The sequence below is a fragment of the Apium graveolens genome, chromosome 8 (genome assembly GCF_009905375.1).
Source record: "Apium graveolens cultivar Ventura chromosome 8, ASM990537v1, whole genome shotgun sequence".
Lineage (NCBI taxonomy): Eukaryota > Viridiplantae > Streptophyta > Magnoliopsida > Apiales > Apiaceae > Apium > Apium graveolens.
Window position 1 is genome coordinate 25293987 of NC_133654.1, and position 13026 is coordinate 25307012.

Consider the following 13026-nt stretch of genomic DNA (forward strand, 5'->3'; position numbering starts at 1 on the left):
TGAAGATGACGATTTTAAATGAAGAAATCAGACGGCTGCCGAATAAAAACTGAAAGATAAGGGAAGAAGAAGATAGATGCGTAAAGATGATTAAAACTCTTATTATTTCAATAAATAATCCACACAAAATAATGTTATAACTTGGTATGGATGTACAAATGTAATTTTACATATCTCAAATATAATTATTTTATTTATATATTTTAAAAAGAATATAAAAGTATGTTCAACATTATTTCGATCGAGCATTTCGATAAATTCTCGATTTTTGACGGTAGTTCAACCGATGAAGTCCATTTTTCAATTTTCATAACCAATGATTATCGACCTATCTATTAATATATTTATCATAAAAAATGATGTATATTGCAAAATATATTTATATTATAAGTTTTACAATATTATATTTAATATGTCGGCTTTCATATCCAATCATTACATTTTCTAATATGGAAAGTAAAAATTACCTAATATTCATTATATCATATCCAATCATTACATTTTCTAATATGGAAAGTAAGAATTACATCATATTGAATTACATCATATTGATTATATTTTGTATCACTAACTGTACCATGTAAACAAATATAGTAACTCTTTAATTAACTTCACAATATTTCATTCATTATAATTATTTTCATGAGATATGTGTGCTGTCATTTGAATAATATTTTGATCGTATATTTCGATTTCATTGCCGCATATTCAATTCATTTTGAGAAAAAACACGTTAAATACGACATCGATCTCAATTTCATAAAGAAAGATATTTAGTTAATCGATCCATCATGAAACAACATGAATATATCGTCGATAATTACAATCACAATAACGTCAAATCACGCATTAGAGAACATGCCCGTGCATTGCACGGACTAAAGAGCTAGTTATTACTAATACTAGAACTTTGAATGTTATTATGCGTATGTTAGATTTTTCTGAAAGTGTAATTGTCAGGAGAGGGAAACAAAACAACAATCCATTCAAAATCTTGGTGAATTAACAATGAGGGGTATGATATCCTCGTAGATGAATTTATGCCAAAGTTTAGTTTACAAACACCAACTTCACACTAAGAACAACTCTGTTGTGAAGAATCAACAATTTCGTGACTTTCTTTTGTTGATATCGTGGACAATCAACGACTTCCAGTTACACAAAAAACTCCACGAAGAGAGACATCAAAGCTGAAGCCCGTCAAGGCTGAAAAAATTGGAATATGAATGACATCTGGATAAAACTTGACCATTTTAAGATATATATATATATATGTGTGTATCACAAAGTTAAAAAGAGCATATTGCTTGTGCGTTGATGAGAAATTTGAAGTTATAATCTCTAGATTGACTCTATCATGCTAATAGCCGGGACTTTTTGTATTCCTGCATCCACCATGGCTTTCCGTAATTGAGCAGCATTGTCCCACCTATCAGCTTCAGCATATATACTCGACAAAAGTACATATCGTCCGCAATGCAGGGGTTGCAGTTCAATAATTCTTTTTGCAACTTCATTCCCCAACTCAATGGCGCCATGCACTTTGCAAGCACCCATTAGAGCTCCAAGAACAGATGCATCGGGCTCAAAAGGCATTCTTCTTATAAAGTCTTGTGCTTCTGTCAAGAGCCCAGCTCTGCCAAGAAGATCTACCACACATCCATAGTGCTCCATTCTTGGAACGATTCTAGACACACGCGACATTGACTCAAATAATTCTAGACCTAGCTCCACAAGATTGGCACGAGCACAAGCAACCAGGACAGCAACAAAAGTAACCTCATTTGGCATCACCCCTCTACTTTTCATCTTCTCAAACATGTCCAACGCCTGGTTCTCCATACTATTCAGAGCCAAAGACGAAATCAGTGCATTCCATGTACACACTTGTTTATCTACCATATTGTCAAAAACTCTTATAGCATATACCAAGTAACCCAATTTTCCATAAAGGGCTATCATTGCCGTCCCCATAAACACAGTTAATTCACTTTCATTCTTGATCATGTACGTGTGAATTTGCTTTCCTTGATACAAACCACCTATACCTAACAAACTTGTGCACGAAGATAGCACACTAACAAATGTAGCTTCATTTGGTTTTACATTAAAATCCCTCAAATCTCCATGCACCATCATAATTCTAAAAAACTCAATCGCTTCGCGAAAACACTTATTTCTTCCATACCCATTTATAATACTTGTCCAAGAAACAATATCTCTAACAGGCATGCTTTGAAACACCAAAACAGCCGACCCCATTTCCCCATTCTTGCAAAAAGCATCAAGCATAGCATTGTAAGAAACAATACACGGTTCAGACATTTCATCAAACACCTTACGTGCATGACCAAGATTGCCCATTTGCGCATACAAACACAGAAAAGACGTCTGAACAAATGGATCTTTTAATATCCCACGTTTAAGCACTTGAGTATAAAGTGATTCAGGGAACATGAAATGTAATGCTGCTTTGATTAGAGAAGGGAAAGTGTGACTATTTGGTGGAACTTGATGAACAAGCATGTGTTTGTATAAAACTAATGAGTTGCGAGATTTATGAAGGTTAAGATAAGCTCTAATAAGAGTGTTGTACAAAAGCGTGGTCATCCATTTAAAGGTTGGATTAAAGAGTAGGAGATTGTTAGTGATTAGAAAAGCATGTATTTGATTGATTTGCTTAGAATGTTTGATGTATTTTTGGAGGAGTTGTAGTGACAATTCAGCTAAGTCTGGCATGTTCTATATCAAGAAACTTACGTAATTCTTAAGATTATGTACTTCTCCAAGCATCTCGACGTATATTATGTTTGCCAGGCTAGGAGTTAATATAAAACAGAAAGCAGTGCTTATGACGGCAATGAGGATAGTGCATAGCCGAGCATGAGAATGTTATTATTGTCCAATGCACAGAAAGATATAACATGTGTGACCTTAACGCCTTGTATTAGTATACCTGATTTAAATTTGGAGAGAATTTAAGAATTAAATATGTCTTAATCTCACGATTAAGTATGTCCAATGCACAGAAAGATATAACGTATGACTGTTTAAGAATTAAATATGTCTTAAGAATTAGTATAAGCAGTAATGTAAGAATTAAGATCGATGTAACCTTTGGAAAAAATATGTCTTAATCTCATACTACTATACAGTCTTGGTAAATGGTAATGCTATGTGTCTATGTGAGTTGGAATTTGGTTGTGTACTCTCGTATATCAGCCAATGTATGTTAGTTTCCACTAGAGAGCTTTAGCCATTATATCCAATCTCCATGAAGTTACGGAACTCGTATCTTGCTTTCTGCAAGATTACAAGAGACAGAAAATGCAGTCAAATCTATTGTGCAGCTGTTGTTTAGTATGCAGTTTGAGATCAGTTCAACATTGTTCCCAGAGGTTGAGGTTGTGCCAGAGAAGTCTCAATCCCTGTTGCAACTTAAACTTGCTTCAAGTATGTTTGGCAGCATATTTAATCATATTTAACAGTTAACTCACATTGTCATATTTAAATAATTCAAAAGTTATTAAACAGAACGTATAGCTCAAAAAAATTAAATCTAATAATTAACTTATTAGATTAATTAAATGAAATATAAAGTTAAAAACAATTATTTTGAGGAAACAGAACAGGGAATGTTAAATGAGCAGAGTATTTAAGTGAAAGAAAAAAGCCAAACAGACCCTTATGACTCTAGGTTAAACCGTTAAAAGCCTCTTTCTTTAAACCCCCACTAAAACTAAAAACCCCAAAAACACCAAATCTGTTATTTCTAGGGTTTTTGTTGGGTTCATCCACCTGACTCTCAATGAGAAATCTAAAGCTGTCAACTGAGCTCATCTCCAATCTCCAGCTGCAATTAGAAAATGAAACCTTACAATTTGCTGCATTCGACATCGAAAAGAATCGTTTGTTCTTCGCTTCTTCCGCTAATCTTATTTACACCACTCAACTCCCTTCTATCCATGTAGGTTTACTTTTTCTCCCTAATTCTAATGTAGTATGTATTAGTACTCTCGAGACCAGCGAATTTTATTAATTTATCAGATTATCAGTTCATCGATGTTAAAATACATTGTCTCTGTTATGTTATGTTCCTTTCTTTAGAATACCTATGAGTAGACCGGAGACCAGAGAGTTATATTAATTTATCGAGATTATTAGTGTAATTGAAGTTAAAAATATGCCAGTCTCTATTATGTTAATTATGGAGGTTCTACTATATGTACAATTACAACTTCATTCGCAATATATGTAGTGCTGCTGCGTGATATGATTTGATTGTAAGTGTGAACCGGGAATGTTTGATCTCGTATGAATTGTAGGAAATTTACAAGCTAGAGATTTGCTTGTATGACAGTGAGGTGAAGGTTGATGTTTTAGCTAGCTTTTTATCAGTTTGTGTGTATAGTCATTTGTCAGAAACCTAATTTATTGTAAGTAGATGTGAAATGGAATCGAAACTGTTATATGTAAGTATAGGGTGTATAGTCCTTTATTGTAAATTGTGCTAAAAACTGAAGCAAGGTGCTAGTTTACGCGAGTGGAGTTTTTTCTTGTATTACACGTGGTATATATGCTGTAAGCATGATATATGGAGGAGATTTTGTACTTGTTGATGATTTCAATTTTCAAGTACATGATGGATTTGGTGGAAGGAAATTATGTAGTGTTTTGCTTTAAAGAAATTATGTCTATATGACATACACAGAAATGCTTTTTGTTCATTTGAGCAAAATATTTGATTTAAACTTAGGGTTGCTAAGATAATTCAGCTTATTTTTTTTAGTCATGCACAGTATGCTATTTTTTCTTTTCCACCTGTCCGCCAAGGCACTTATGGGAATTGTTAAATGTGGCAGGATGTAGGGCGGAGCAAGACATCTTTACCTGTGGTGGTTGAGCCAATTGATTTAGAACATGGAGACTTCATTACTTCCATGGATTTTGTCATGGAAAAAGAAGCACTTGTGGCAGGCACTTCGAATGGACATTTGTTGCTATATAATGTTGACGACAATGCAACAGAGATTGTTGGTCGTGTAGAGGGTGGTGTCAAGTGCATCTCACCCAGTCCAGATGGATATTTGCTTGCGGTGGTTACTGGTTTTGGCCAGATACTAGTAATGACTCATGATTGGGATTTGTTGTATGAGATTTCAATTGAGGACCCTATCGAAGAAATTGATGTAAGTAAGAAACTCTTTTTTTTTTTTTTTTTATCAATTTGGGGTACCTCCTTTGAACTATAACGTTCTTATTTTGATGCTAATCTATGCTACATGTTCATTTTAGAAACAACATCACTTAATGGTCGAGGTGAATGAACTAACTTTTGTGCATAGTTTGTAGTGACTGTAATAGTATGTGTTTAATTCACATATTTTCTGCATTAATGTTATTATTATATCTTTTAATCCATCTACAAGTAACAGGTCATGCACGCAGCCCCTTTTCTGGAGAACTTATATTATGTTTTATGTTTATTTTCTTTGAATATGATTTGGTCGATTTATTTGTTGAAGGCTGGCCAGTTGGGAACCTCCATTTCTTGGAGAGGTGACGGGAAGTACTTTGCTACAATAAGCAAGGCACATGATTCCGCTACCATAAATAAGAAAATCAAAATTTGGGAACGAGATACGGGGGCGCTTCATGCTCTTTCAGAAGCAAAGTCTTTTATGGGAGTAATTTTAGAATGGATGCCCAGTGGAGCTAAAATTGCAGCTGTTTATGACAACAAGGATAAAAATAACTGCCCTTCAATAGTTTTTTTTGAGAGGAATGGTTTAGAAAGGAGTTCATTTAGCGTAAATGAAAGATTGGATGCAACCATAGAGAATATCAAATGGAATTGTAATTCTGAACTCCTTGCAGCTATTGTCAGATCTGAAAATCATGACTCCCTCAAGATTTGGTTTTTTAATAACAATCACTGGTACTTAAAACAAGAAATTAGGTACTTGAGACAGGATGGACTGAAGTTCTCATGGGATCCAACAAATCCACTTCAGCTGATTTGCTGGACTCTTCGTGGCCTCGTCACAACCTACAACTTTGTGTGGATTACTGCTGTCATGGATAATTCAACGGCATTGGTCATTGATGACTCTAAGATATTAGTTACTCCCCTTTCCATGTCGCTGATTCCACCTCCTATGTTTTTGTTTGAATTAAGATTTCCTTGTGCAATTAGAGAAATGGCTTTTTGGTCCAAGAGTTCTAAGACTCTGTTGGCTGTATCTTTGTCTGACAGTGCTCTATGTGTTGTTGAGCTTCCTGTAGTGGACTTTTGGGAAGAACTAGATGGTAAAGAATTCAATGTTGAGCCTGCCTCCGGCGAAGCACTAGGATCTTCTGTGCATCTCTTATGGTTGGATTCACATGTTCTGCTCAATGTTTTGCATTCTGGCTTTAATCTGAGCAGTGACCTTGTAAAATCCTCTTCAAGCCGGGATAGTTTGGCTTGCATACAGGAAATCGAGATCATGTGTTTGGAAAATCATATCCCTGGCACAGTGACATGCTCAGGTTGGAATGCTAAGATTTCTAGTCAGATCTCACTCGAAGGGTTGGTTATTGGCCTTGCACGAAATCCTGTATTTAATGGAACCGCGTTTGTTCAGTTTATTGATGGAAATATATTTGAGTATAAAAAGCAGTCAGGAACTGGAGTACCTATTATTGGAAACCGTACTGATATGAGTTTTTCATCATCTTGTCCATGGATGAGTGTGGTTCCTGTTGGAGGTTATGATCCATCAAATCCTTTTTTGCTATTTGGGCTTGATAATTTTGGTAGATTGCATGGAGGTGGAAGGACACTATGCAATAACTGCAGCAGTTTCTCATTTTATTCCAATTCCCCTGATCACATGATCACACATCTGATTCTTACTACTAAACAGGATTTGCTCTTCGTAATTGAAGTAAGTGATATTTTGTTCGGACAGCTAGATGCTAAATATGACAACTTTTTACCTGTTATTAAGAAAAGACGCGGAGAAGAAGAAAGTAAGAGTATAATTTTATGGGAGAAAGGTGCCAAAGTTATAGGTGTCCTGCATGGAGATGAATCTGCTGTTATTATACAAACAATTAGAGGAAACCTGGAGTGCATCTATCCAAGAAAATTGGTTGTAGCGTCGATTGTCAATGCGTTGGGCCAAAGGCGTTTTAAAGATGCGCTACACATGGTAAGGCGACATAGAATAGATTTCAATATAATTCTTGACGATTGCGGTTGGAAGAACTTTCTTCAATCAGCTGCAGAGTTTATAAGACAGGTTGATAATCTGAGCTATATAACGGAGTTTGTCTGTTCTATAAAGAATGAAAATGTGATGGAGACATTGTACAAAGAGTTCACATCCTTACACAAAGAAGAGGCTAAATCCTTAGAAGTTGGAGATTTCAAGGGTTCACTTGATAATAATAAGGTATCTTCTGTACTGATGGCTGTGAGAAAGGCACTTGAGGAGCAAATAGTGGAAAGCCCTGCAAGAGAACTTTGCATTTTGACTACCTTAGCTCGAAATGAACCCCCAGCCCTTGAAGAAGCTTTGAAGAGAATAAAAGTAATCAGGGATATGGAGCTTTCAGGTTCTGATGACCCAAGGAAAGTTTCTTACCCTTCTGCTGAGGAATCTTTGAAACATCTCTTGTGGCTATCTGAATCTGATGCTGTATATGAAGCTGCATTGGGGCTTTACGATCTGAACCTTGCTGCTATAGTTGCGTTGAATTCACAAAAAGACCCAAAAGAATTTCTTCCTTTCCTTCAGGAATTGGAACAGTTGCCAACTTTATTAATGAAATATAATATTGACCTGAAACTGAAAAGGTATGAAAATGCACTCCGACACATTATTTCAGCAGGAGATGCTTATTCAGAAGATTGTATGAACCTCATAAAGAACAATCCACAGCTTTTTCCTCTAGGACTTCAGCTGACAACGGATACAGTCAGGAGAAGGCTCGTTACCGAGGCCTGGGCAGATCATCTTAGTGACATCAAATGCTATGAAGATGCTGCTACAACTTACTTGAGCTGTTTAAATTTAGAGAAAGCTTTAAAGGCATTTCGTGCCTGTGGTAATTGGGCTGGGGTACTGACAGTTGCAGGTCTCATCAAGCTGGGAAAAGAGGAGATCATTCAACTAGCTCATGAACTGTGTGAGGAACTTCAGGCACTTGGTAAACCGGGGGAAGCTGCTAAGATTGCTGTAGAGTACTGTGGAGATGTAAATATTGGGATCAGTCTCTTAATCAGTGCAAGGGACTGGGAGGAGGCTCTAAGGATTGCTTATTTGTACAGAAGAGATGATTTAGTTTCAGAAGTCAAGGATGCATCTCTTGAGTGTGCCAGCATGCTGATTGGAGAGTATGAAGAAGGTTTGGAGAAAGTGGGAAAATACTTAGCGCGCTACTTGGCAGTGAGGCAACGAAGATTATTACTCGCTGCCAAACTCAAGGAAGATGAGCAATCAGTAAACGATCTTGACGATGATACTGCTTCAGAAACTAGCAGCAATCTTAGCGGAATGAGCGCGTACACCTTGGGGTATGCTATTTATCTTTACATCTATTGTTATGATCTCTGTTTACATGTTACATTAGATGCGTAATTAGGCCCTCTTTCTATAGACCTTTCCCTTTTCTACATCTTTCATTTTTTTTTCTGTGACATGTAGAGGCGTGTCCCATCGCCAGCAAAGAAACTATACACATGTCACATAAAATTAATGTCAGTTCGGCGTCTTTATCGACCGAACCGCTTGCATATGCTGTTAGCATGTAAATAGTGGTTCAGTAGTTTCATCTTTTGAAAGAGGCTTCACGGAAAGAATCATTTTTATATTTGATCTATGAAATTGTAGACACATAGTTCTTTAAATTAGGCATCAGTAATTATGATGCATATTTTTCAAAATTTGTCGTAGTTGTCGATAACCCTACGAGTATGCCCGAAATAGACATTACTGAAAATACCAGCTAAGTTCAGTACCTTGCAATCAAGTATTTTAGAATTATATATTATAAATAATAAAGGCGCGTGCAACTTGCACAAATAAGTATAGTTAACGCACAAACTGATGCACACAATCAACTGAGCTCCCTATGTTAAACATCCTTGATTTCATAATTTTTGTATACTGTAAAGACAAGAAAATATTATAATTCGAAAGGAAGTACCACAATTTAAAATGATAAGAAGACGACAAGTAGACCTAGGACTACTCATTAAAGTAGATCTAGAACTACTCATTAAATGTCGGAAGTATTATACATTTAGGCAGCAAGGACTAAGGCTCACCATATATGAGATAGAATGTCATGGGTAAGTTTAAGAAGAATTTGTTGATATGTTCACGCTATTGAATGAGGTTGATTAGTTGACAGATTGTTATGAAGAGCTAACTGTAAATACAAATTGGAGGAAAAGAGGAATATTGCAGATATAGGTAGTCATGTGGATAACCATTTTGACATATGGGTTCATATCTTTCCTGTACAAGTTTTGACCTTGAAAAACTAAACGGTTGACAATTTGGATTGCCTCTGATAAACTGCTTTCATCATAGAACAAGGAAAGGCTCCGCAGCTTCTGTTACTTCGAGTACCACTAGCAAGGCCAGAGGGATTAGGCGTCAACGGAACAGAGGAAAAATCCGTGCCGGCAGGTATGTTGTTTATTTTATGTACTGCCTACTACTTATATGGGTTTTAAGTATTCAAAGTTTTAGACTTTTAGTCGATCACATTCCCGCACCGCAATTGTTAATTGAAAATTGTCATTCAGCCCTGATGAAGAGATGGCCTTGGTGGAGCATCTGAAGGGCATGTCTCTGGCGGCTGGTGCAAAGAGAGAGCTTAAATCTTTGTTAGTTACTCTTGTAATGCTTAACAAGGAAGACATTGCAAGAAAATTGCAGCGAGTAGGAGAAAACTTTCAACTGTCTCAAATGGCAGCAGTAGGTCTAGCTGCTGATGCAACGTTGAGTGAGATTATAGATGAACATGCTTTCTCTCAGGAGCTTTACATGAAGAAAGTAAGAAAAGAGTTGCTAAACTCAGAGGCCTTCTCCTGGCAAATCAAGATGTTTCTTTCGCCTTAATAGGTAAGCCATTTCATTGCTCTTTTATTTAGTGCACCATGTTCCGAAGTTGTACTCTGTTTCTGTTCAATTAGTTTATATTAGGAGACAGAGATACCTTTCTCATTCAATTAGTGTTATTCAAACATAAAATCTAGAGTGGTACTGAATTCACCTCCACGCCAGCTTTATGCTACGCACACCTGATTTCTAATCCATATGTTTTTTTTCCTAATTTTTAAAGGCTGAAAATAAGTTCTGTAGTTGTTTTGATTATATGGTAGCAGGTCGATTCAATTTTGCCTGGCATACCATAGTATTGTAACTTCAAATGAGATGCATAAGTGTTAAAGCTTTTTCTAATTTAGCCTGGACATAGAAGACTTTATTGCAATTGTATAATGGTCCCATGGAGCAGTTTGTTGTGTTCTCTGCATGCGCCTCTCTAATTCATGCCTGGGACCATAAAAAATAAATAACTGATGCAGGACTTTTATTTCTCAAGGCTTATCTCATGTGATTAAAGTGTATTAATATTAATTCCCTATATATAATTTGCAAAACAGAACAGTGAAGATCGTTCCCTGACCTGACTTTAGTTTCCGCAGCCACCATTTGCTATCGAAGGAGTAAGGAGGTGGCGGGTGTATGTTAGTGTTAGTGGAAGAGTGGAGTTTGTAGGAGTAAAATTACAAGGTTATGGAGTATTTTCCAGGCCGTGTTGTTCCTTCTTATGTTTGGCTTGGTGGGTACATTGGTCCATGTACGAAGTATCACTTTCCCACTCCTGTGAAGAAAGAAGCTGGAAGAAAGAAAGAACGATCATATTAATCAGTTCCATAGATTCATTTACTAGTAACACAATATATGTACCTTATGGGTTGGGAGTAGTACGCCACATGAATTTTTTTTTTCTCCATATTTTAAAGGGAATGCGCTACAAGCTTCAGTCATTATTATGTCTGAACATGTTCCAAAAATTGGTCATAATTGCCTTACCTTGTAAATTCTTAGTAATAAATAAATCATTATTATAAATTCTTACAGATCTTCATTTCCGGATATAATATCCTAAAATTCTAGCAAGGAGTAATAAACTAATCCAAAATATAGATGGAAAAATAAAATTATTGGGCATAAATACTTATAACAATTGTTAGGAGAGGAATTTAGACATGCATAATCTTTACAATTATTGTTGATAGTTTCATAAATTGTTTATTAATCAAACATAATATTTTGGAAAAATCTACAAGAAGTTTGAAATTAAGGCTCTGTTTGGGATTGCTGTTAAAAATTGCCGTGCCGTTAGAAAAAGTGCTGTTGAAAAAAGTGCTATTGTAAAAAATAATTTTTTTACAATAGCACTTTTTTCAGATGACTGTCAGATGACTGTTTGGTAATTTTTTTGATAAGTATATGTTTTGATGCAAAAAATTAAAAATAATAATGCTTTTGGTAAGATTTGATGGTGAAATCAGTATCTGCTCCCCGCAACAGCTAAAAACAGCTTTTTCTAAAAGCATGAGGGCACTTACTTTCGGTAACAGAGCTTTTAGGCCAAAAGCACTTTTCCGAAAAACAGCTTTTAAATTTTACCAAACAATATTTTAACTTCTTTTCAGCGAAAAGCTGCTGTTGCCGTCTGAACAGTGTAATACCAAACACATCCTAAATCATGTTGGGTATTGTTTCCCCTTTGGACATATTGAGATAATAAAGGGATGAACCGTACCGAAAATTCATTTATAAAATATACTATGAATGAAGAAATGTATAGAAAAGTAGTAAACGAAAACAGAGTAATTTTTTTATGAAATAATTAAGAAAAAGTGAAGTTATCCTTCCTAAATTAGTCTGTTAGACTTCTAGTTTAAATTATAAGAAAATAATCTAAATCTATGAGTAAAACTTATTAAAATGTTCCCGATCTAAGCACAATTTTAGTTTGTGTAATGAAACGGAGGAGAGAAATGATAAAATATATGAAAATAATACATAAATCAGAAAATAGTGATATATAAATTGAAGAGGATATTTTTCCTTCCATTATTTATGATAAAAACATTATTAATAAAACAATATATTATTTAAAATAAATTAATATAAATTATTAAAAACTGAAACATATGGTATAAATTAATCTCTTACTCTAATTTGCTGGACTAATTAGTAGCCTCCAGAGATGCATGATACAGTGTTTTCTATGATGGTTGTAAGAATAAGCAAGTTATGAGCGGAGACTAGTCGGTAATATAACTCTTAATAATAAAGTTAAGAAAAAGTAAAAAATTAAAAACTGGCTGTTCGCTATAGATAAGGTATCCTGACTAGGATTGTGCTATATCAATCAAATGTTGCAACAGGTATTATTTGTCAGAGAAAAGCTTGATTGAAACTGCATATATTTCATATCTTTGGATGACAAGACCTGATGTTTATGCAATTATGTACCTGAAACATGAATTTGTTATCTATATAGTGGGCATCAATAAGTGTATTATGTGCAACAAAGCATATCCGGAAATTGGAATCAAAGTTGCTCCCATAATCAAACAGTATGAAATCCTAAAGAATATTGTTACGTAGAAGCTCTCTTGTGTTTTGTCTGTAGAATCAAACAACACATCTGTTTTGAGTAGTGGAAAATGGTTCACTACTCAATGCAGATAGTGTCACTTATGTTGCTTTTAGTTATATGATATTCATGGAAGCAACCTTGATCAATTAAAAATATATATGATATTTGAGGGATAAGAGAGTTTGACGCATTTGTTACGTGGATGGATACTTTGAGCAAGTCCAATGATATATGCAAAATGATTATAATTATTATTATAATTTAACATCAAAAAGTGTTTTTTGATCCTATAACAGAACTTCAATTCCAATACTAGTTACATTTTGAAACCAAATAATTCCAAGTTTA

The 13026-nt window shown here is 35.1% G+C and overlaps 2 protein-coding genes across 4 annotated transcripts; one reads left to right on the top strand and one right to left on the bottom strand.

The window, feature by feature from the left end:
• Nucleotides 1–972: 972 nt before the first annotated feature.
• Nucleotides 973–2883, bottom strand: LOC141678153 (putative pentatricopeptide repeat-containing protein At1g10330). Its single transcript, XM_074484403.1, has one exon. The coding sequence runs from the start codon at nucleotides 2737–2739 to the stop codon at nucleotides 1342–1344; it is 1398 nt and encodes a 465-aa protein (XP_074340504.1). The 5' UTR covers nucleotides 2740–2883; the 3' UTR covers nucleotides 973–1341.
• Nucleotides 2884–3707: 824 nt separating this feature from the next.
• LOC141677067 (elongator complex protein 1) lies at nucleotides 3708–11135 on the top strand. Of its 3 annotated transcripts, none has more exons than XM_074482802.1 (6): nucleotides 3708–3967; nucleotides 4863–5189; nucleotides 5526–8563; nucleotides 9585–9683; nucleotides 9803–10121; nucleotides 10664–11135. In XM_074482802.1, the coding sequence occupies exons 1-5, from the start codon at nucleotides 3809–3811 to the stop codon at nucleotides 10116–10118; spliced, it is 3939 nt and encodes a 1312-aa protein (XP_074338903.1). In that variant the 5' UTR covers nucleotides 3708–3808; the 3' UTR covers nucleotides 10119–10121; nucleotides 10664–11135. The 3 variants fall into 3 exon arrangements, with proteins under 3 accessions (XP_074338903.1, XP_074338906.1, XP_074338904.1); XM_074482805.1 differs by having other exon boundaries at nucleotides 10697–11135; XM_074482803.1 differs by having other exon boundaries at nucleotides 10706–11135.
• The last annotated feature ends 1891 nt before the right edge of the window (nucleotides 11136–13026 follow it).

What these genes read in the sequence shown, in the direction of transcription:
- LOC141677067 (XM_074482802.1), top strand. Translation starts at nt 3,809, where the DNA reads ATGAGAAATCTAAAGCTGTCAACTGAGCTCATCTCCAATCTCCAGCTG. An exon ending in CTCAACTCCCTTCTATCCAT is followed by an intron (nt 3,968 to 4,862) that starts GTAGGTTTACTT and finishes TAAATGTGGCAG; the next exon opens with GATGTAGGGCGGAGCAAGAC. An exon ending in GGAAAAATCCGTGCCGGCAG is followed by an intron (nt 9,684 to 9,802) that starts GTATGTTGTTTA and finishes ATTGTCATTCAG; the next exon opens with CCCTGATGAAGAGATGGCCT.
- LOC141678153 (XM_074484403.1), bottom strand. Translation starts at nt 2,739, where the DNA reads ATGCCAGACTTAGCTGAATTGTCACTACAACTCCTCCAAAAATACATC.